Source organism: Hirundo rustica, chromosome 13 (assembly GCF_015227805.2).
Source record: "Hirundo rustica isolate bHirRus1 chromosome 13, bHirRus1.pri.v3, whole genome shotgun sequence".
NCBI classification, from domain to species: domain Eukaryota; kingdom Metazoa; phylum Chordata; class Aves; order Passeriformes; family Hirundinidae; genus Hirundo; species Hirundo rustica.
This window is the reverse complement of record NC_053462.1, coordinates 13,654,087-13,676,048: the sequence shown is the minus strand read 5'-3', so window position 1 is coordinate 13,676,048 and position 21,962 is coordinate 13,654,087. Positions and strand designations below refer to the sequence as shown.

The 21,962-nt window shown below is 50.5% G+C and overlaps 1 protein-coding gene across 1 annotated transcript; it reads right to left on the bottom strand.

Annotated features, from left to right (window-relative positions):
* Positions 1–3,272: 3,272 nt before the first annotated feature.
* KLHL25 (kelch like family member 25) lies at positions 3,273–21,560 on the bottom strand. The gene is made up of 3 exons (XM_040077601.2): positions 21,378–21,560; positions 9,596–11,426; positions 3,273–4,789 (listed from the first exon to the last, which is right to left on the bottom strand). The coding sequence occupies exon 2, from the start codon at positions 11,407–11,409 to the stop codon at positions 9,640–9,642; it is 1,770 nt and encodes a 589-aa protein (XP_039933535.1). The 5' UTR covers positions 11,410–11,426; positions 21,378–21,560; the 3' UTR covers positions 3,273–4,789; positions 9,596–9,639.
* Between the last annotated feature and the right edge of the window lie 402 nt (positions 21,561–21,962).

The window sequence follows — 21,962 nt, the reverse complement described above, 5'->3', positions numbered from 1 at the left end:
GGTATGATGCCAGGAGTGAAAGACAGGTCTTTCTATCAGTCATTAAATCACATTCTGGCTCTAAGTGCTCCCTCACAAGCCCAAGTTGTGCCACCCTGGCCTGGTCATGCCTCTGCTGGGAAAGGAGACTTTCCCAAGAGAGCTAGAGCTGAAACCCCGCAATTTACTTGATTCCTAAGCTCTGTAGTCCTCAGAGACTGTCAGGAAGAATGAAAGGACAGGTTGAGTAACCAGGATCAGTCTTCTTGAACCCTTCTCCCAGCTTCATTTGGCGGGGGACACACAAACACAGAGGGGCCCCTGTCTGTGAGCTGCGGCCCTCAGTGGGGCAGCGTGTGCTGGGGAGCGGGAAGTGAGATGTCCAGGCACTGACAGCATGAAAGCCAGGCTTTTTCCACCTAATTGGATCTGTTATTCAGCTGAGAAACACTGAATGGACTGGGTGGGCTCCGAGCTCCCGATTTCAGTGAGGAAGTCGGGACGTTGCGGCAAAGTAGGTCACAGTGCTGCAAAACAGCGTGATGGTTCTGCACAACAGCCGAGGATGTTAAATAAGGAGGTGGTGAAAAGGAAAGAAAAGAGAGACTGTGAGGAAGGGAGAATAAATGAGCTCAGCCTTGGCTATTCATTCCCACTGGGAGCCCCTGCTGCTGGCTCCCACCTTGGGGCCCCCAGCACTGCTGCCTGTGCCTGGAGGGCACTGGGCTCCTGCTCCGCACTGGAGCAAGAGGGATTGGGCCCCGTTAGATTCCCAGTTGGGTGTGGGGAGCTGGAGGCAAAGGTTTCTCCTGCTCTTGCAAGCTTAACTCAAACACTGCTCACGGAGCAGCATTTCCATGCACGGTGTTTTCTGAGCCTGGACTGTCCCCAGAAATTAAAACCTGCTGGGTTTACCCCAAGGGAAAAGGTGCATAGGGAAAGGGGAAAACACTTGCAAGGAGAATGCACACTGCTGGGCCATTCATTAATGTTCAGGAGAAGAAGACAAACCATGGACAGGAGGAGTTGGTGCTCTGTATGGACAAGGATGATTTTGTAAACATGTTGGATATCTGGAAAAAAGTGTTCCTCTTCCCCAGTTATGTGTTTAAATGCCAGAGTCGGCCTCTGGATGGACGTGGGGCTCCCTCAGACACCAGAGCTATTAAATCACCAACTACTCTGCTTTTAATTGACTCTCATGACAAAGGGAGTGGGCTCAGATGATAATTCCCTGCAGGGCTTCACTGCAAAGCAGTATTATTTCAAGGGCAGCTGAGGTCAGGCTGGGAAAATGCATATTTAAAACCCAGTAAGGCACTATGTGTTTCATTTAAAGAAGACATAGAGGAGTATCAGCCTTTTGCATCCAGGAATGTTCAGCACGCTCTGGCCCTAGGGATGGAGGTGTGATCATGCCAGCTGCCTGCCTGGTTCCACCTCCGAGCATCTCCCTGCCCTCTCCTCCCAAGTGTGTTTTGGAGGGAGAATCACCCTGTTCTGAGCTGGGGAACTGAGGTGGAGAGAGCTCATGGGCAGGCTCCAGCCAGGGCCAGAGGAGGGGTGGAAAGGAGCTGTATCCAGCCCCAGTTCTCCCATAGGATTGGGCCCTGTAAAACAGGGGAAGTGTGGTATGAGCCCCCCTGCTCCTCCAGGAATCTTCCTGTCAGCCTCCTGGCACCTCATGGGGAAGAGGTTTGAGCTCCTGACACCCCACAGCGAGGGCTGGCTATAGAGTGTGGGCTTGTTTCCCAGGAGCCTGGGAACACACAACTCCAGGGCTACCACCAGACAGGACTCTTTCCCAAGTGCTCGCTTCCAGACAAAGCTGAGCCTGACCTGCTGAGATGGCGAAAAAGCTCTTTTAGAAAAGGAAAACAAATCACATTTACATTTCTACCCCTGTACCTCCCATTTAAATGCCAGCCCCGCTCGGGCTGTAGCTATTTTTCTGTTACATCCACTTCTGTCTCCCGCTCCCCTCTTATTCTGTTGCTGCTAACCAAGAAACCTTTGTATTTCTCATTACATTTAATTCCATAGCAACAGGTCGCCGCTGTCACAGCAGCTGCTGATTGCTTTTGAATTGTCTCTCAGGCAAGCTCCAGAATAAGTACAAAAGAGCAGGTCTCTGCATGGCTCATATCAAAGCAAGCCTATGGCAAAGCCTCCTCAGCTTCTATTTAAAGTCCCAGAGTCCCATATAAAACCTGAATCAACAAAACTATAGGGGATTTCATTCACATCCCCCCCTCCTCTCTTCCCCCCTTCTCCTGCTCATCAGTGATCTCTACCCTGAATTGGTTTCCCAAAGGGGTCTTTAATGAGCTTTTTCTATGGGCCTTTACACTCATATCTACCCAGCTCACGTCAGCTAATGCTGCTGCCCATCCAGCTCTTGCAGGCAAGGGGGCAGATTCTCTGTCTCTTTTGCAGCTCAAAAATTCAGGCTGCAAATCCCTTTGAGACCCTGTGCAACACCCATAGGAAATTTTGCTTCCCAAGCCCAAAAGCCCCTGTTACCAGAGGATGAGGCAAATACAAATTTGCCTGGTGCCAATTCACTGCTCTGAGCGATGCTCCCACAGTCGCAGCCCTGAGCACAGCTGGAGCTGCTGGTCTTGTAGGGAGGGAAAACCCTCCCAGAGTGTTCCCAGAGCAGGGCTGGATCTCCCTGTGCCTCTGGGAGCTACTCTGGGACGGAGAGAGATGCACATGGAAGAGAAGCATGGATAGGAGCTCCAGCTGGAAAGCCCATCTCTCCTGTCAATAGGCCCCTTTCTTGGGAGCTGCAGCAGCCAAGAGAAGGCAAATAAGGAAAACAGAAGCATGGATTCTTCTTGTCTTCCTTAGAAATCACTGGCTTTCCCTGCAGTACAACTGTGTCTGCGTTGGGCCCCTCAACCTATTTGGCAGGTGTTATTAGCACTGCAGACTTGCAAGTTCTCCTGAAATCATGGCATGGACAAGCTGAGTGAGAGCAGTCATGGGACAGAGAGCCACATGACGTCCTCGGGGCATGAGGAGCCCTGGACTTTATTCCCAGATCTACCATTAACCTTGGACAAGACACTTGATACTGTGCCTCAGTTTCCCAAGCACTGAAGCAATAATAATTACAGCTGGGTTGGTTGTTTTGGAGGCTGTTTGTGAACCACCCCATAGAGTGCCAACCCTGTTATTAGTCCTCGGCCCTGTTATTAGACCTAAATCCAACTTACTTAAGAACGAAGAGTCCTGTGAAAAACACACCAACAGTTTCCCAGATCATCATTTTTATTAAAGTTCACAAGCAGCTGAAGGGGAAAAAAAAAAAACAAAAAAAAAAAAAAAAAAAGAGACTAGGAGATGTAAATAAACGTCATCCAGCGCATCGCAGACTGGCTGTGCAGAACGTGTGCTCTTCCCGGCAGCAACGGGCACCCGCTGCTCCGAAAAGACCTTTGCTGTTTGAAGCTGTGTCAAGGCTTTCATGGCATTGCATCATTCAGCTGGCCAGGCTACAGCCCAGCCTCATCCAGGGGCAAGAGGCGAGCCTGGAGAATCTGGAGATGTGCTGTGCAGGGAAGCAGGATGCTGTGCAGGACCAGTCCTCGGCAGTGGCCGGCCCCAGAGAGGCCAGTCAGGAGCTGCATCCCTGTACTGACAGCTGCAATCCACGTGCCTCCCTCCACAGCAAAATGAGGAATGGCTCGGGCTGACAGCTCTTGGATGCATAATCCCAAACACAGTTGGCAGCCAGCGTGTGTGGATAACCTGGGGCAGCCTCAGCCCGACCGCTGGCAGGCAGCAGGCAGTCAGAAACGCTCACATCTCTTCAAGGGGAAGCCAGGATATGGGGTGCAGCAGGAAGGAGGGGGGATCCCTCCCCAGCCCACCCTGCAATGCTACCCTAATCCTCTTGCTCTCCCTTCGAGGCCTTGCTGGAGCCAAGTGCCCCTTCCCAAGGCACAAGTGCTCCCCACTGCACCCCATTTTCTGCTCCTTTGCTAATGAGAGCCTCACCCACGCACAGGGAAGCTCAGCAGACCGGCTCTGAGCACGCAGTGGGCTTTATCTGGGGAATATCTCGGCAGCGGTGCTGCTGCCTTGGCACACCAACACAGCCCCATGCTCTTCCCAGCAGCTGTGTGTGGGGAGCTACCCGGCCTCTGACCAAATCACAGCGGCCAGGAAAGAGGGGGAGGGGAAACTGAAAAGGCCCAAAGTACAAACCAAAAGGCATCTGCCCTGTTTTGTCATGGTACCTGGTGCTGCTGGCAGCCATCCCAAGCTCCTATGTTTTAATATTTCAATAGCCATTGCCTCCATGAAATGGCCAGAGGATGGGGAGAGCCAGGTGCTCTCACCTTGTTCCCTTTAACAAACGCTTCCAAGTCACCCAAGCAGCAGGCATTGCCAATGGCAAGTTTGCTGCCTTAGAGAAAAACGTATTATTATCTCTTAACACCCCCAACTGAGTAACAAAAAGGGCTAACCAGCCATGTGTGCCGAGGGATGCAGCCTCCATCTCCCCAGCCCTGCTGGTCCAGAGGAGCCCACAAGCCATCCCCGTGCCCCCTGTGCCCAGCCTGGCAAGGCAGTGCTCTCGGCTCCTTGCCATCCCTGCACAGTGACCAGTGCTGGGGCTGGGCAGCCCTTGGTGACCCCCTGGAGTGATGCTGGCGGTGGGGCCCCAGCTGTGCCCCCCACTGCTGGTGTCAGGAAGGGATGTGGAAGTCCCCTCGGGGTCCTGTGTGGGAGGACAGGAGGCTCTTGGTCACTGCGTCAGCTCCAGCAGCAAGAGGGGACGTGGATGTGGCTCTGGCATCTGGGGAAGGAAAGAGAAAGCTCATTAACTGGTGTGATGCTCAGCTCAGCACACACAGGGCACTCCCTGAGGTGGGTGGAGGTGGAAGGCAGCTGGTTCCTTTAGGAGTCGGGGTGTCCTTTGCCTGTGCAGGACAGGAGAGGGAATCTTCAGCTGGGGAGGGCTCAGAGCTGGGTAGCAAACTTTGGTGGACATGACAAGGGAATGAAAAATTGAGGGAAAAGTTTTCACTCTCTTTCTTTTTTTTTTAGGGAAGAGAGGAGGGCCCAAAAATTGGAACAGATGAAACAAAAAGACCCTTTTTCTCTTTTTCCACAGGTTCCTCCAAAAACTTCCGTATCACTGACATTTCCAAGGGGTTGATTAATACAGTCTGGGGCCAAGCTCAGATTGCACATGTTTCCATCTGCCCAGGGTTAGGAAAAGCCTGATTTTCATCGACTTTCCTCCCCAGGCCAGCCACTCCCTTCCAACACTGCCTGATAAACTGGCTTCAGCCACTTGGAAAGAGCAGCAGCGGCAGAAAAACTGCAATCCCTGTTTATCCAGCCTCGCTATTATACACATGCAAATGGGTTTCCCTAGGAGCCACAGGGAGAAACCAGCTGTGACTCTGTTCCCGGAATTCCAGCAGGTTGCAAGCAACCACCCACCCCAGCAGCATGCAGGTGAGCAGAGCAGCAGCCTCTAGGAGCCAGGAGATTATCCTGAGGTTTTTCCAGGCTGCTCTTTGCAGGTACACAGGTCTTGGCATGGGAAGGTGCCTTTTCTTTAAGTAGGGCTCCCTGGATGGAGCTGGGAATGATGCACGCTGCACCAGGAATGATCACTGCTCCACATGGGAGGGAGCCACACCAGGCAGCTGTAAAAGCGTCTTTGCAAAACACTTGTTATCTAAGCTGTAATATAATAACCAGGAAAAGCCATGGAACTGACCCAATTCCTAGTGTGAGTGCGGTATCGGATACAGCTCAGGGCCTGGCACTCAGCCTGAATCTTTGCAGGAGCTCTGGGGCCAAAGTTCAGATTTCAGGTGCCAGAATAGCCTCAAAACCCTTCAGCCTCAGTCACTCAGCACCCACCCAAAGGCAGGCACCAGCAGCTGGTGCCACCCACAGCCCTCACGGGAGCTAAGGGCACCAAAGGGCTCCAGTGGAAGGCCCAGAACCAACTCTGAGCTTCTGGATGTGTCCCAGGAATCAGTACCTGAGCAGTGCCCCGTCACCAGCCTCTGCTCCCTACAGTGAGGACTGTGAGGAGGGTCCTGCAGGAGCTAAAAAGTACCTGATTAGGAACCTCTGGGCAGGGGAACCCCTGGCTCTTTGATGCCACAGGATTTGGGTTGTCCTGTTTGTTTAGAGATGGGAATCCCAACATCTTCATGCCAGCAGAGCATTGGAGGCTCAAGAGGCAGCACAGAGGGATGCAGTGACTCCCCTTTCCAGTTCACCTCCCCTGGCTGCACCATGCGATCTGGAGTGACCATCCCACTCCCATCTGTGACTCTGCCCCGTGAAAATGAGAGTGTCCCACAGGACAGATAGTCTGGAGAAGCCACTTTAATGTGGAGACAGGCAGCTTGGAGAACCTGTTCCTGGTGCTGCCTGAGGTCACCTCTGGGGAGGGGTTGAGTTGTCCCCATCAACTGTCTGCACAGGCCTGTGACAAACCACCCACCACCCTCCCCCAGGCTGGGCTGTACTTGTCTTTATCAACACAGAGTCTTTATTAGTGCTCATTTGTCATCTGTGCCTCCCTATGGCTCCACCGCCACGGGTGGGAGGGGATGAGGCTTTCACGTTTCATACTGCTAATCACACTTGATCCCCAGAATTAACTGTGGGCAATGAGCACTAAATTAATGTCACACGGCCTCCTTGGCAGTAGTGCTGGGACCTCTGCTGAAAGGTGTCCCCACTCTGCCTGGGAAGGGCGAAGGCCATGCCCTCGAGGAAGCGTTTCCAGCTGATCACTTTAATGCTTCATATGAAAAGCAGGCTGGGTGGTTTATGATCAATGTTTGTCAAGAACAGACTATTTGGTTTTCAGGGACCAGTTTATAGGCAGGAGGTTGTTTTTCCCAGGACTACAAAGGACTGTCTCCTGCCACGTGACTGCTCAGGCCTTTCCCCACCAGCCCACCTTGCTCTGCTCCTGAGTTTTTCCAGGTCAGGTGAGGCAATTCCATAGGAACCTGGGCAGGTGCTGGCCAGCCTGCCTTCTGGGCAACCCTACTTGAAGAAGGATCCCATAAGAATCAAATCAGGTGTTTGAGCAGAGACCTTTCATGGTGGGAGCTGCAAACCAGAAAATCCTTCAACCAGATCTGCAGTAGGACAATGGGGTGAACTGGATCGTGGCCATAGGATCCTACAGCCAGTTACCCCAGTTCCCAAGCCCAGTTTTTGCACAGCCAGGACAGCCAAGGCAGGCACATGGAATGTGGCTGCTGCAGCGTCGGTAGCATGTGCACAGGGACATTCACTCACCCTTTTTGGTGCTTTTATGTACAGAGCTGCCACAGTGGCTGAGGCCGTAACAATGACTTAGTTAAAAAAAAAAAAAAAACACCACTCTAGAAAAATCACATGGACAGACATTCTTTCTGGCAAGAGCTTGCGTGTATTTTAAATAGTTCTTTTAACTCAAGACTGGAGGCAGAGCCAAAAAAGCACATAAAACCCTCACACAGTGACTTTTCACCAGTTTTATTTGCAATTCCTAGTTTTCTGCGCTTGTGTCAGGCTCCCGATTACAGGGGGGGAAGAAGTATCAATACAACCCCCACAAAGCTATTTATTAGGTCTGAGCAACCCAAATACAGCACAGAGGAAAAAGGGTAGGAGAGGAAAATAACATCGCTGTGACTTCGAAGACTGTTTTTTATTCAGTGGCTGAGGAATCATCTCCCATCTCAAACTACTCCCTATTCCTACTCCCAGCCATGTGGCTGGTGTTGAGCTTTAATATTCAGATGCATCTGCTACCAGAGAAAATTAATTGTCAGCTCTAGGATGGCTCTTAAAGGGAGGCCCCATTGACCTGAGCTGAAAATGATGGAGTCCTCACAGTCTTTGCTGCAATATTTAATAGCCGAGTGACAGTTAATTAGATTACTGAGCCACTGTGACAGATGCTAGGCAACGCCTGAGGAGGAGGATTTGGAAAGGCCATTATCTTCCAGGGTTGGGAACACTTTAAAGTCTCATTTTAACCCTTTCAACTCTTGCTCTGCCCTCATGGTGGTCCAAACCATGTTAAAACCAGGTGTTTCACAAAGGCCAGTGTAATGCCCTGGGTGATTTTTTCCCACCTGAGAAAAGCAGGTGGCCACGTTGCGCTAATGCCTGGCTTAGGTGCCAGGAACTCCTCCTTGCTTCCCATCTGGCATCAAAAAAGATCATCACTGGGAGGTGCCAGCAATTCCACCCACTGGGCGGCTCCCAGGCGCACCAACCACACGAAGTGGAAAGCAGGGAAGTGAGAGGGTGTTAGAGGGTTTGGGCAGCATTCTTTCTTCCCTGTATTAAGTGAAGTGGATTTTGATGAGTCCGTGGAAGAATTTCTCTCTCCGCAGTCCCCACTTTCCAAATAAAACTGTAAGTGAAGCTTGTCAATCCCACACCCATATGTGAGGGTTTCCCAGCTCCTTCAGCTGGCTGGGATGTAGGCTGCAACCACCAAAGCTGGGCTGTGTGTGCTGCTGGCACTGAGAAACCTGCACACTGAGCTAGGAGAGGTGTTGCTGACTTCCTGGGAAGATGATGCCATCCAAGTGTTGCCTGTATCACCATCTCCTTTCACAATGCAAGCTGAGAAGAGTTTTTTGGCTTTGCCAGGCCAGCTGCATCTCAGCACAGATTGGTGAGGACGTGCAAAGCCCTGTGGAGCCACACTGACAACCAGAATGGCAACCAAACACCCCACTGGGAAGGAGAGAGGAGGAACCAGAAACCCTGTCCCAGGGGCACTGCAGTAGCATCTTCCCTAAGCAAGAGAAAACCGGAGCGCCAGAATGAGACACGACATCATGGGTTTCCACCAACTTTCTTATTCTCACACAACCCAAAACACTGATAAACACATTCTTCTTCTGGTTACAAAACCCCTTCCCTCCCACTCAGGTCTGACACAGAAGTCTCAGAAGTTCTGATTTAACAAGCAACTGTTTGGATGATAAATAAACACCAAGACCATCAAATGCACCGTGGCTTCTGTGCTTTTGCTTCTGCTACCCACTGAAATGTAAATACAGAGCATAAAAAGAGAACCAGGATTTGCTGGCATTCCAAGGGTCACCTGCCTACATATTCATCAGTTCTAAATAGATCACCCAGAAAATGTGCAAAAGTATCAAACTACTGAGACATTCCAAAGCTCTTGTTGCCCTGGTATCTCCCAGGAGCCACATACAAGTGTTTTTAGGAACCTTAACTCCCTGAACTGCATGAGAACAGGATGTATTCCATGGTGAAAACAGATGTGGACACATCTGCCCACCCACCCACCCACAGAAGGTGATGCTGTCACAGTCCAGCTACCTTGGAGCAGAGGGAGAGGAGGCCCAATCATCTACATAGATGTATCCCTTAAGATACTGGGAGGATCATCTGGAAATAAGAGAACCCTTGGAACTATCTAGACTTACACTAGGGCACTGCAGAGCTGGTTATTCTTTCCTTTTAAATGCTCCCTTCCCATAAAACAACCTCATGAGCAACTTGGAACCTGTGGCTTCAGCTCAGTGTGTGGAGATACAACTGAGGCAAGATGGCAATTTTTAATTTAAGAGGAGGAGACCCTTACCTTCGTTGACCTCCTGGAAACAAGCCCCCAAGCCCTGCTCCTCATCACGAGGGCAAGTGCTTCCAGGTGCTGACAAAAGCTGTGGGGATGAGCGAGTAAGGCACCGTGGTGATACAGTTCCACGTGTCTGATGTGGGGTCATAGCAGTCCAGCGTTTTGCACCTCTGAGTGCCGAAGTAACCTCCTACCACATAGAGCTTATTCCCCGAGGCCAGGGCGTGGCAGGACATGCGCTTGGCCGTCATGTCCCCGATGCGCGTCCACTGGTCCGTCTCGCAGTCGAAGCGGTAGGCGGAGGCCGCCGTGAACTCCGTGTCTCCTCCCATGATGAAAATCTGGCTGCCCAGGACAGCGGCCGCCGTGTAGCGCCAGGGCTGCGGGCACTCGGCTTTGATCATCCATCGGTTCTCAGCTGGATCATAGCACTGCACTTTGGACACCATGTCTCGGTGGATGCTGGTCCCACCGAAGACAAAGAGCTTGAGCCTGGCGCTCACCACCGCAGCGTTGCTCACGCCGTCTCGCAACGGAGCCACCATCATCCACTTGTTGGATATGGGGTCGTACTTCTCTGCTTGCTTCAAGGAAACAGAAGGAGATGCAGGGAAGACTCCAGCTACTGCGGTGTGTCCACCAACCACATACAGGCAGTTTTCCAATTCGGCTGAGCCGTGCCCAAACCGAGCAATTAACATTGGGGCAGCTTTGGACCATTCCTCATGCACGGTGTCATAAACCCAAACATCTTTGGAGACCCCGTTCTCTGAGCCCCTGCCTCCAGTGATGTACACTTTGCAGCCAATGGCACAGGCACTAAACTCCTTCCGTGGACTCGGCAGGTCTGCTTTGGGAATAATTTCCTTTGCTTTGTGATCCACTTGGTAGATCTTATCACACATGAAGGTCTGTCCTCCCAGGATCAGCAAGGTGTGCCCAGCTTTGCGAGGCCTGGCACAGGGGCTGGTGACCACCCCATCGTTCTGGAGGATCTTCTTCTTGCACTGAATAGCTTCATCCAGGACAAGCTTGTTCCTTTCATCCACCATGATCAAGTCCTCGCAAGCCAAGGCTTCCTTGAGGCATTCGGAAGGAAGCAAAGCCAGACGAACATTCCTCAGAAGTTCTGGGAGATAAGCCTTCCGCTCATCCAGGTCATATTTCACCCACTGCATGACAGCCTTGAAGACCTTTTCTTCATCCTCGATTTCCAGCTCATCACTGGAGATGAGGTCCAGCAAAGTGTCCTTGGAAAGGTTGTTGAAATCCTCACTCTTGTGAACAGTCTCAAAGTTGACCAGGCACATCCTCCAGGAGAGCTCATAGAGCCGCCGGCACTGATGAGCATCCGAGAGCAGCATCATGCCCAGGCAGTTGGAAGGGTGAAGGTTCTTCTCCAGGAACTCAGCCGCTGCATCTCGGACGTCATGGAACTGCAGCATGTCCCCAGCCTCCAGGAGGGACTCGGCATTCTCCTCGTTGATGATGATCCGAGAGGAGTAAGCGAAGTCCAGCAGCAGCTCCAGCACCTCCGGGTGGAGGCTGTCATGGAAGTTCACCTCGTCATCCAGGCTCTCCCGGAGGCCGTTGCTAAACATGGCCTCGAAGTACCTGCTGGAGGCAGCCAGCACTGCCCGATGGCACGGGAACGACCTGTTCCCTGCCCAGAGGGTGACGTCGGTGAACATGCAGTGCTTCCGCAGGGTGTTCAGGTGGGACAAGACGCAGTCCGGGTGGGAGGCCTTGTGAAAAAGCAAGATGTTCATGGAGCCGGTGCTGGTGCGGGATTTACGGTTCTCGTGGACGCTGACGGACATGGTGGCAGAGCTCTTGCCTGCAGGCAGACAAACAGGGAGACCGTTATTCCCTCGTCCTTACTGATACGAGGCATGGAGAATATTTGCTATCCAACCCTGCTACGCTGCCAGCAGACCTGAAAGCACCAGGTGACATCCCTGGTGGCTCCTGCTCCACGGCTGCTCCTGCACCCTGGCTTGCACAGCCCTTTCTTCCTGCAACCTCACATCCTCCAGAAAAATTAACTCAGGCTGAGCAGGGCGGGAAGGCAGAGCAGGGTGAAGGGGGAAATTCTGCTTTGGTTTCAACAAAGGAGCAACAAAGTGAGGCAATCAAACCCCAAACTTGGTGGTAGATTGTTTCAACAGCCCCCAGAGGGTATTGGCAAACCGCAGAAGAATTATTTTTCCTTAGAAAACAGCATAGAGAGAGCAGACTATCCAGGATAAAGGGCATTGGTCTGTTCTCGGCTCGGCAGAAATCAAGTTTGGCTTCTGATTTTCATGTAGATTACTGCAGGTTTAGGAAAAGCAACTGCTACGGGTTTTATTTACAAAATATTTAATTACCAGCAGAAGCCAAAAGTTTGCACCAATTTTACCAAACCCATTTGTTGCACTTTTTGATGATGAAACTCACCAGACACTTCATGTGACTTAAACATTTTTCAGGACAGAGTCTCATCAGAATAAGACAAAAGAAATACATAAATTATGCTTTTTACCAGACAGGCAGAATCAAACACAAGGCTTTTATTAGCTACTATTTCACTTCAGTGCTACCTGATACCAATCCTTCCCTGTAGAAGAAAACCCCTTTGGACTAATCAAATTAATACTACCTAGATGATAAAATCCAAGTCACTTACTCCAAAATACTTCAGCCAGCTGTATTTTGTTCCCCATATAACTAAAGCAGACAGATACACGTGCACAGCCCTCTCTTACAGGAGAAGTTAAGACAGAACTTGTCCCTAGGTTTGAAAAATGAACCTGAAAAAATCAAAATGGGGTCAACCTTCACTCCAGTCACTGAATTGTTTAGACAAGACAGTTGAGGAAGGTTTTTTACATGGGCTCTTTTTGTTGATGTTGGTTGGACGGGATTTTTTTTTTAACTTGCTGTTCACAGCCTGGGGTTTCTCAAGGGTCTTTCCACTCTGCAGACACACGGTCTGCAGATGAGCCCTGTCCTCCCCAGCCAGCCCTGGGGTCTTGGAGGAAACCACAAAATGCTGAGAAAGCGGACACAGCGCTCCCAGGCTGCCGGCAGGTCATAGCCTTGACCTGGCAGTGACCTGGAGCTGCTCAACCCTCCCACACTCCATGGGTGGATGACCTCAGGAGGAGGCAGATGGCCAGATAAACTGCCTGACTCAGGCTCTGCTCATGAGCTTCCTGCCCCTGCTTCTCCAGCACCTCCAAAAGAGTCTGAACTGGACAAACAGTTGTGGGCATGTTGCTCCTTCCCTACCCGCTGCCAAGAGTTATTGAGGTTGGTCTTCTCAAGGCCTCACTCATTCCTCAGGGCTGTGTCAGAGTCCAGGGAAAAGTCTCTGTGCTTCTCCATGCAGAAACAACAGCTTGCCCAAGCAGCCACAAGTCCTAGTCGGGCTCTGAGTCAGGGGCAGGAACACTGATGTGGGTAATCGGGTGGGATATGTCCATGTCCATGGCCCAAACTCCTGCAGCTTGGGAGAGAGGCTGACAAGCTCATTTCACTCGTGACTGGAAGCTGTGCAGAACCAAGGCTCCAGAACAGGAAGGAAAATGCCATTACAGAACAGCACTTTGAAGTGCATCTGAAGGAAATGTTTCCAACATCTACACCCAGTGCAGGAACAACACTAATTTAAGGGGTTATATGGATTCCCATGTCAACGCTGAAGCGAGGAATACAAATGAAACATTTATGAGTCTGCTAAAAGCTATTGATTTAGGTTCCTATTCCTACAACCTCAGAAACCACCCTGCCACTGCTATTGCTTTCTTTGCTCACAGCTCAGGTCAGCTATTCAGTGTTTACCTTTGATTTGCTTATGCACAAAAAAAGAAGCAATTTATATAGGACAGCTATGAAAACAAACACAGAGACTGCAGGAAGGCAGCAATGATTTTTCTGCCACTAAGATTAAAAGCAACTACTCAGAATGGAAGGAGCAGGTAATTTAGAAATTGAAATGTCTATATAAAAGCTGCAGCCAAGCCATTTTTTACGTATACATACATAAGGACACATACATATATCACACGTGTGCACACAAAAACACATATATTTCAAATCTCAGGCTTCCCGCATCAAATATCTATCCCAGGGAACTTGGAGGCAAATATTATTTCTATCCTGTACATATTGAAAAATATCCCGGGAATAATTTGGCAGGTTACAGTCCAGTTCCCAGCACTGCTCTTTCTAACATGTTGTCACTACCGGCACCAACAGGCTCCCAGTGCAGCTGGAATTTTGCAAGCTAAAGAGGCCACAGTCACAGCCCCTTTAGTTGGCCTCTCCTGGAGCAGAGTTATGACACTGGATGTCACTGGTCAGACACGCAGGGCTAGACAGACCATTAAACTGAAACTAAAGCAGCCCCTGAACTCTGGGGTGCAGCCATGTCACCAGAAAGCCTTGCTTGTGGTTTTCAGCAACACCCAAACAGCTTTTACTAAGGGCTCCTTGGATCCTGCCATAGCTGGGGCACAAGCAGAAAAGTGGCAGACGCTAATCCTTCCCCTCACAAACTCCCCTCGCTGCACGTCACAGTCTGCCAGAGACCTTGGCATCATTTCACCCATAACAGACAAACAGAAACTGCAGGCAAAGTGTCTTCTACAATTTCATGATGTGCACAGAAGATTTAAGCCATGTTTAACTGCATTCATGAGCAGGCTGGACCTGTGACACGTGCACTTCTCTGAGGCAGATGCATGCGGAGCACAGTTTGGCCCCTACCACACTCCTTGCCCCCTTACCCAACTACTGAGCTAAAGAGAAAAAGCAGAACCACTCTGAAAGAGGAGTATTTTACACAAAACAACCTGTCAGTAGTCCCTGCCAAGCTCCCACCTGCTCTAAGAGCTGGGGGTTATCAGAGCTCTCAGCTGCATCTTCCATCATGCAGAAAGCTCTTGCTGGAACAGCAGTGTCAACGGGAACTGCAGAAGGCACAACCTGAACAAACTGGGGCTTGAATTTCTCCACGCTGCATTCATTTCTTTACCTTCAAAAGGCAGTTATTGAAAAAATAAGTATCTACTGCATAACCTTTTAAAGGGATCTTACTGCATGCAGAGGCAGATAATAGTCCTTCCATATGGATGAGGGCAGAGGGGCATCAGCTTTTTGACAGCTATCCAATGCTGTCTGCTGGCTGCAGTATTCCCCTGGCTGTCTGCAGCCTTTGTACAGCCAGGATGGGAAAGACAGGTTTTTTCCAGCAGAGCAAGATAAGGTTGCTTTGAAAATCCTTCCACTCATCCAGACAGGGCAGACAGCAATCCTGAAAGAGGGAAGGAGTTGGCTCAAGAAAAAAAGACCCCTCAAATCTCAGCTCATGAAGAAAACGCCCCAGCAGTCTCTCTGGACAGGACAAAGCTTGCAAAGAGAACAAGGGGAAAAACAAAAGCACAGAGCTGGCCAAACTCCCCACAAGAAGAACCACAGCTCTCCTGTCCGAGTGCCTTTTGCTTCCTACAAACCACCTCCCAGCAGAAGACTTTCCCTCCCAGGCTGATGGGCCATCCTTTCAGAGCCCTGCTGGAACGGTCCTTTAGGAGAACCTCAGGAGACACTCTACCACCTCTTGAAAAACCCAAGTGCCTCTTAGACAGATACTTTGAAGCTGTATCAGGCCCTGTCCCCAATAACAAAAGAATTGCATGTGAGAGGACAGCTCAGAAAGGCTACTGATACATGAATTATATTTAGCCAGGCTTGGGGTTCCCCTTCCATCCCAAACAGGCTCTCCACAAATCTCAAACTTCATTCACTACTTCCAGGGAATCACCAACTAAGATCCTGCTTGCTTTCCAGAGGACAAGATTTGAGAGTGATTAATATGCTCCTCAGGGGGACTTCAGGGGATCATTTCTGCTTAGAAAGGCAAACTACAGGGTTTATAAAAAATGTTCTCCCAGGATCATAAAGGCTAGCTAAACACCAACAAAGACCCCAAGTCCCATGATCCAAAGCTGGCACTTTCTGTTTCGCCCATGAGAGAAAGTAGAACACGTTTCTTTTTGCCCCACTCAACCATGAACTATTTAAAGCTGTAAATAAGGAAGTAAATAAGCAGTAAGGTTCCTTGCTGGCTCAGTTCAGAAGGGCTGGATGAAGCTGCTCACACTGCAGCAGTTTCATTCCCAAGAAGCCATATGGGCCCTCTATGCATGGGCTGCACTACAACATACAGACACTCCTTCCAAACCAGAGCAGACCCACCTGGAATGGCCAGCGACAGCAGGCATAAGATTGATCTTTATTTTCTCTCCATCTCACAGTATCAGCCCTGTGGGGTGAAACACTGTCTTGAATTCAGTCAAAGTTTAACTTCTCCCTGGAAGCGGTGGGATCGATTTTCTACTAATGAGTAATGTGCCTGCTCTCTCATCCCAAATGTCTGTACCTTTCCAATGCTCTCACGGACTCCACCGCCTGGTGCTTAGGCCAGCAGCATTAGCCCACACCAAAAATTACTGCTATAGAACCATTTTTTCCCTTTCTGCTGTACAGAGTAGCAAAGTAGAAATATAAAAGTTACCTACTGTGTTGTCTTCACAGGGAAGAGCTCCTTGCAAAACTGCTTAGGAGAAAGAACAGTGAGGCAACACACTGTCAAACACAGAGCCAGATACAGCCGTGTTTCAGAGGCCATTTCCCAGCACTGGAGACCATCAAAAGGTTTGAGAAAGGGGATCTGTTACATGCATTCATGTACTCAGAGGCAGCTTGAGCTTCAAAAGCAGAAAAAACCAACAGAAAACAGGAAAGGGTGGTGGGGGGGAAACATAAAAAACAAGAGAGGGGAAGGAACAAATGTGAAGATGTTGTCAGATGATTTTCCTGTCCTTGCATAACACAGCGCGCTGTCAGGTACACAGCTTGGAGTTGCTTGAAATGCTCCATACTAATAATGCTCTTCTGTCAAGAGTGCTTGAGATGAAGGGAATTAAAATTACACCTGGCATTTAGTGCAGCACCACACTTGTTGCGTGTGGAGCCTGGGCTGCTGCCAGGTGGGCAGCACGGGACCTTCACTACATCATCTCCCAGGCATGCCCTCTGCTCTGTCCACACTGCGTGCCTACATGCAGACTTTCCTCTCTATCAGGTTGGGTTCATCTCCAGCAATTCCAGTGAATTTAGTGGTCTGCCTGTGTCAGCCAAATTTGTTCCTGTTCTCTTCAGGATGACTAACACAGCAAAGATGCAACAGTGATTGCAGGCTGGAATTCAGACAACGTAACTGCTGTGAATCAGAGGGTATCACTCTGGATTTGCCCTTCCTGACAAACTTTTGAAACAAAACCAGATTTGCAAATAGGCAAACAAAGGAAAGGCAGCTGACTCCATCCCCCAAGTGCAGAATTTCTGATCCTGCCCCAGCCTTTGAGAATAGGAGGTATCCTTATCATTTCTTCTCATTTTCTCACTTCCTAGTCTAGCCTGTACGTCCTAGACAGAAAACAGAAAGACCATGTGAAAGGCTCCTTCTGTTGGCTCAGACAGAAACTGGGAGGTTTTCCAAGCCCAATTCTGTAGGCTCCAGGAATCAGATTGTCTGGAGAAGATCCGGGTACATATCTGAACGTTATGAAACTCAGTCTCAGAAACTCAGTCTGAGTTTCATATCCCACTCATATTTTCATATCCCATTCTCAGTAGTACCCACCATTCTGCCCTTTAAACCCATGCTCCATTCTGAGCCTAGAGCCACCACAAGAATCCACTGAATGCCACTTAAATGACAGAAAATCAGAACACTATTGCCAAACTGTACCAATTAGTGAGATTCTTGCTGTGTCTCGCAAAAGCACTGGTAAAAGGGGTTGTAGTGCCTCAAATCTATGACATGCACTCATCTGAGTCAAAGGCAACCATGCTCCAACCATAATAAAAATACCTGTAGGAAATCCTCTTTGCATGCAACCCATGCAGTTCTATTCACAAATCAGGCATTAGACTTGCTACTCTGCAGCTGAGATACTCTAAAAAGCTTCTCGAGCTACCTGTGACACAATCAAATAAAGTTCATGCTCACCACTAAGCACACTGGCTTTGCTGTTCCTGGGAATACCACGCCCTCCTACAACCACTACCCAAATCGGGATAAATAATGCTTTTAGCCACAGTCCAGGCTCCAGACAATAGCTTTTCACTGCTCCGCCTTAACCCCAGCGGATCTTTTCAGAGTCCGTGATTCATTTCTGAGGCTGTGGTGGGGTTTTGTCCTTCCTGCTGCCCTCCAGCTCTGCTTGTGAATACATCCCATTCTGCCAGATCAATCACAGGCGCCTTGCAAAAATGAATGGGGGGCTGCTGAGGAGGCAAGTGAGTTCACAGTCCCCTCTTCCAAATCATGCCCAAAATGGCTCCAGAATGAGAACAGTCTACTTGATTGCAGCACCTACCCCAGCCCCATCTGGGAAGGATAAAGTCCTTTTCAAGCAAGCCAAACTTGCTAATGTGCTGCGAAGGCAAAAGGCCTTTGGTACTTCAAACACAGAGGAACCACATGCCACTTCCCAGGGAGAGTTTAGGAGATGAGATGTGGTATACTTCAAATTAATGCCAGAATAACCACAGCAGCTGCTGACTCCAGAGATCTTATTCAGATCCTCCCACTCTCCCAGCTCTGAGGCTGGCAGAGCCGAGTGCTCCAGTAGCCAGGCTGACCAAAAGCCCTGTCACAGATGCTCACACCAAACAGGTCTGTCTGCCTGCCTGCTGTCAGGGCAAGATTTCAATTTTGGGCCTGGCCAGTTAAGCTGGGGTTTTGTTTTGCCTTCCCCACTCCCCTGCCAGGCAGGAGATCATGGTACCACTGCCAGGTTTGATTTGCTCATTTGCAATTCTGGTTGGAGTTCAGAGCCATGGAGGTGGGAGGTCCTCATGCCTCCTGAATGGATTAACCCCTCGTGCTGCTGGGCATGGGGGACATCCATTCCCAACTGGACTGTAAAGCACTGACAGATATTCAAGGGTCTGGGGCTGCAAGACAGGGCATTGCTAATTGCCCTCTGGCTCTGGACACAAGCAACAAAAAACCGTCTGACTTTTCCATTTTGGTATTCATACAGCATCAAACCACGCACTCAGCTTGCAAGTTCTGTGGCATCCTTGCAGCAGCCCAGGCTGTCCCAGGCATCCTGCACACAACTGCAAGCAAAGCAGAGTGATTGCCAGTGTGGTACAGTAATAAATTTGCCTCGCCACAAAGTGACAGGCTATCATATAAAACCGGTAGTCTTTGTAAAGCCTAATGGTCAGCAAGTAGACAGCAGTTATGGGACATGCAACATTCCCAGGCTCAAGCAATGGGGGAAAGACAGAGCTGTCTGTTCTGGCTGGAGTGATACTAATAGTCACTGCGGGGATATAAAGCTGATAAGCAAAGACAGGGCGATGTGATGGTGGTTAAAGGTCAGGCCAGGGGGCTTAGGGTAGCTTGTTACAGCTAAATGCTTCCAAGCCAGCATCCCTACAGCCACTGTTTGCTGCAATGCCAGCTACACTCACTGCAATTCAACTACAGTCTGTGAAAGTGGGCAGTAAATCTAGCTCTCAGTTCAAGTGCTGACACAGTTCCAAACCTGCCCCTGCCACAGTCCCTGAGCACTGTGAACGGCTGCCACGGACATCCTGGGCCAGCTCTGCCTGTCCTGCTCCACCTACTCACACCCGAGCCAAGGCACTGCTCAACACTCCTTGTAATGCTGCCATTTCCATCCCCACCTCGCAACTCTGCCTGTCCTCTTCCACCTCCACAGATGGCCACATCCTGCCCTTCCTGTTTCAATCATCCACCTCCTAAACATTGCATAAAACCTCCTCTGACTGCTAAGAAGGACCTGAACTCCTGCAGGCTTTGGGGATGGTTGGTCACCACCATAGGGACAAAAATGCCATCATAACTCACATGTGCAGATATGGAGATATCCTTATCTCCATACCAGGCAATGTCTAGCACCCCCTCCAGAGCCAGAAGAACCATCTTATGGATCAGACTCATGTTCATTTTCACATGTGTTATGCAGTATCTTGTCATCTCTCCCCAAGCTGTCGACTTCACAAATTTTTTTTGCCTTGTTCCTTCAGCCAAACCATTTTTAACTGGCCTTAACTCCTCTGCAAAAGCACATCTGAGACACCAGCTTCTCTGATTGAGTTACTTGAGCCTGCCCCAAACAGAGCTCGAGAGGATACCACAATCTGCACACATGCTGAAGCAGGAGGACTCCAGATAACAATCCTCAAATACTTGAGAAAATGAACAAGAAAGGAATGGGAAATTTAAGTCTTCAGTGCTGAAGCTGCTTACAGTCTCCCATGCCCACATTATGGTGTAATTCTGCAGCAATTTCCACCCTCCTTTTAATTCTGAGAGTCTTGTGCTACCTCACACCTTCGTGCGGTAGAGCAGACTTACACCTATGCCTCCTCCCCAAGCGCTTGACTTGGGCTTATCACAAAGATAAGCCAGAGCAGATGGCTGAGGTTAAAGACAAAAAAGAGACAAAATATGTTTTCAGATATTTGATTTGCAGCAGAAAAGAGGACCATGAAAATAGAGAGGCCCCAGAAAGCGTCCTGTAGCGTTAAGGAGACAGACTGAGAGATGGACAGAGAGCAGAACATACAGGAGAGCTCAGGAGCAGAGACAGGAAAGTAGAGGGGAGCTCGGATCTCTGGACGGGGACTGTCACCAGAGCAGCTGAGCCAACAGCAGCAGCTGGCCACCACCAGAACACATGGGCTGTGTTACACATCTCGGGTTGCTCACAAGGTAACTTCAATAAAAACAAGTGTCACAAGATGCAGGAAGGAAGAAGGAAAAACAAGGGAAGTTTTCAAAGTACAAAGGTTACAAAGCCGCTTGTTTATTTCTTGTGTCTCTGGATCTGTCCTGGAGAGGAAGAGGTACATTTGGAGGAAAGCTACGAAAGCCCACAGCACCCTGGCTGAGGAAATCCCTCCAGCAGATCGCAAGAGAACACATGCAGAGATTGGCAGGAAAGGAAAACAGAGAAGTCATAACACTGGGACTATCCACTGGAATCGTATGAAACATTGAGCTGTCTGCTTATGCAAGACTGAGGGCAGATTTTCCAAGCACAGGTCTGGCTGATCTAAGCCCTCTATCCCAACAATTACAAGTGGAGAGATAAAGAAAATAAAGACAAAAAAAAAAATTAGAAAACCCAACTACCAAACAGGCTCTTAACTTTTTTTTTAATGCAAAGGGGCCTGTGAGGACAGGAGAAGGAGGAAGAACTATTTTTCTCCTCTGTCAGCTTAGCTCTGTCACTCACACAAACCTGCTCACTTCTCTAGACAGGTTTGTTCGAACTGATTTCATCAGAGGCCACGGAGGTTGTGTCCCTTGGAGCACCGATTTGAGATATAGATATATATATATAGATATATAGATAGATAGATAGATAGGAATGAAAGACAAGGGGAAAAAAGGCAAAAAGCAATGCCACCTGGCTTTCACATTAATGAGATTAATAGCTGGGGTTTAATTTTATTTTTTTTTTTCTTTAGAAGTGAAAAGACCTTCCCCTCCCTAAACCTGTCCCTGCCGCTTCCTGCCTATGGAACACGATGATCCAAACCCGCAGCGAGCCCCGGGCCGGTACCGGGGACAGCACTCACGGTTCCTCCCGTCGGGGGCCGGCACAAGCCCGCCCCCTCAGCTCCGAGCCCCAACAAGCCCCTTGCTCTGGAGGCTCTGGCCTGAACCGAGATCTGGGGGGAAAACACTCACCGTCACTTTGCCGAGCCGAAATTTCCGTGAGCCGCGAAGCCCGCAGCGCCGGGTGGGAGGGCTGCAGAGATCGGGGATGCGGGGATGCGGGGATGCAGGGCTGCGGGATGCGGGGATCCGGGATGCGGGGACGCGGGGATGCAGGGACGCGGGGATGCGCGGCTGCAGCGCGGCGCGGCCCCGGCCCCGCGCACAATGTACCCGCCGGGCGGGCCCGGCCGCGCGTGGGACCGCGGGGGCGGGGCCGCCCGCCGCTACCGCCACCAGTCAGCGAGCGCCTCTCCCGTGACGCGACCTTTGGCCACACCCCGTGCTGGGAAGCGTCCAATAGGAGGGTGGGCGGGCGGCTTGTGGGCGGGGCGGGATGAGCCGTCCGGCCCCGGGGCTGAGGGCCGCCTTCCGCCGGGCCGGCCCTGCCGAGCTGCGGGCGCTCCGTCCGGGCCCCGCGCTGCCCTTCGGCCCCCTGTGCAGCCGGCCCTGGCACGAACCCGTCCCCTCTGCCCCGGCCTTTGTCCCCGCAGTCGGCGCGCCGCGGGGTCCTGTCCGGCCGGCCCCGTCCCCGCGTGTCCCGCAGGACGGGCACCC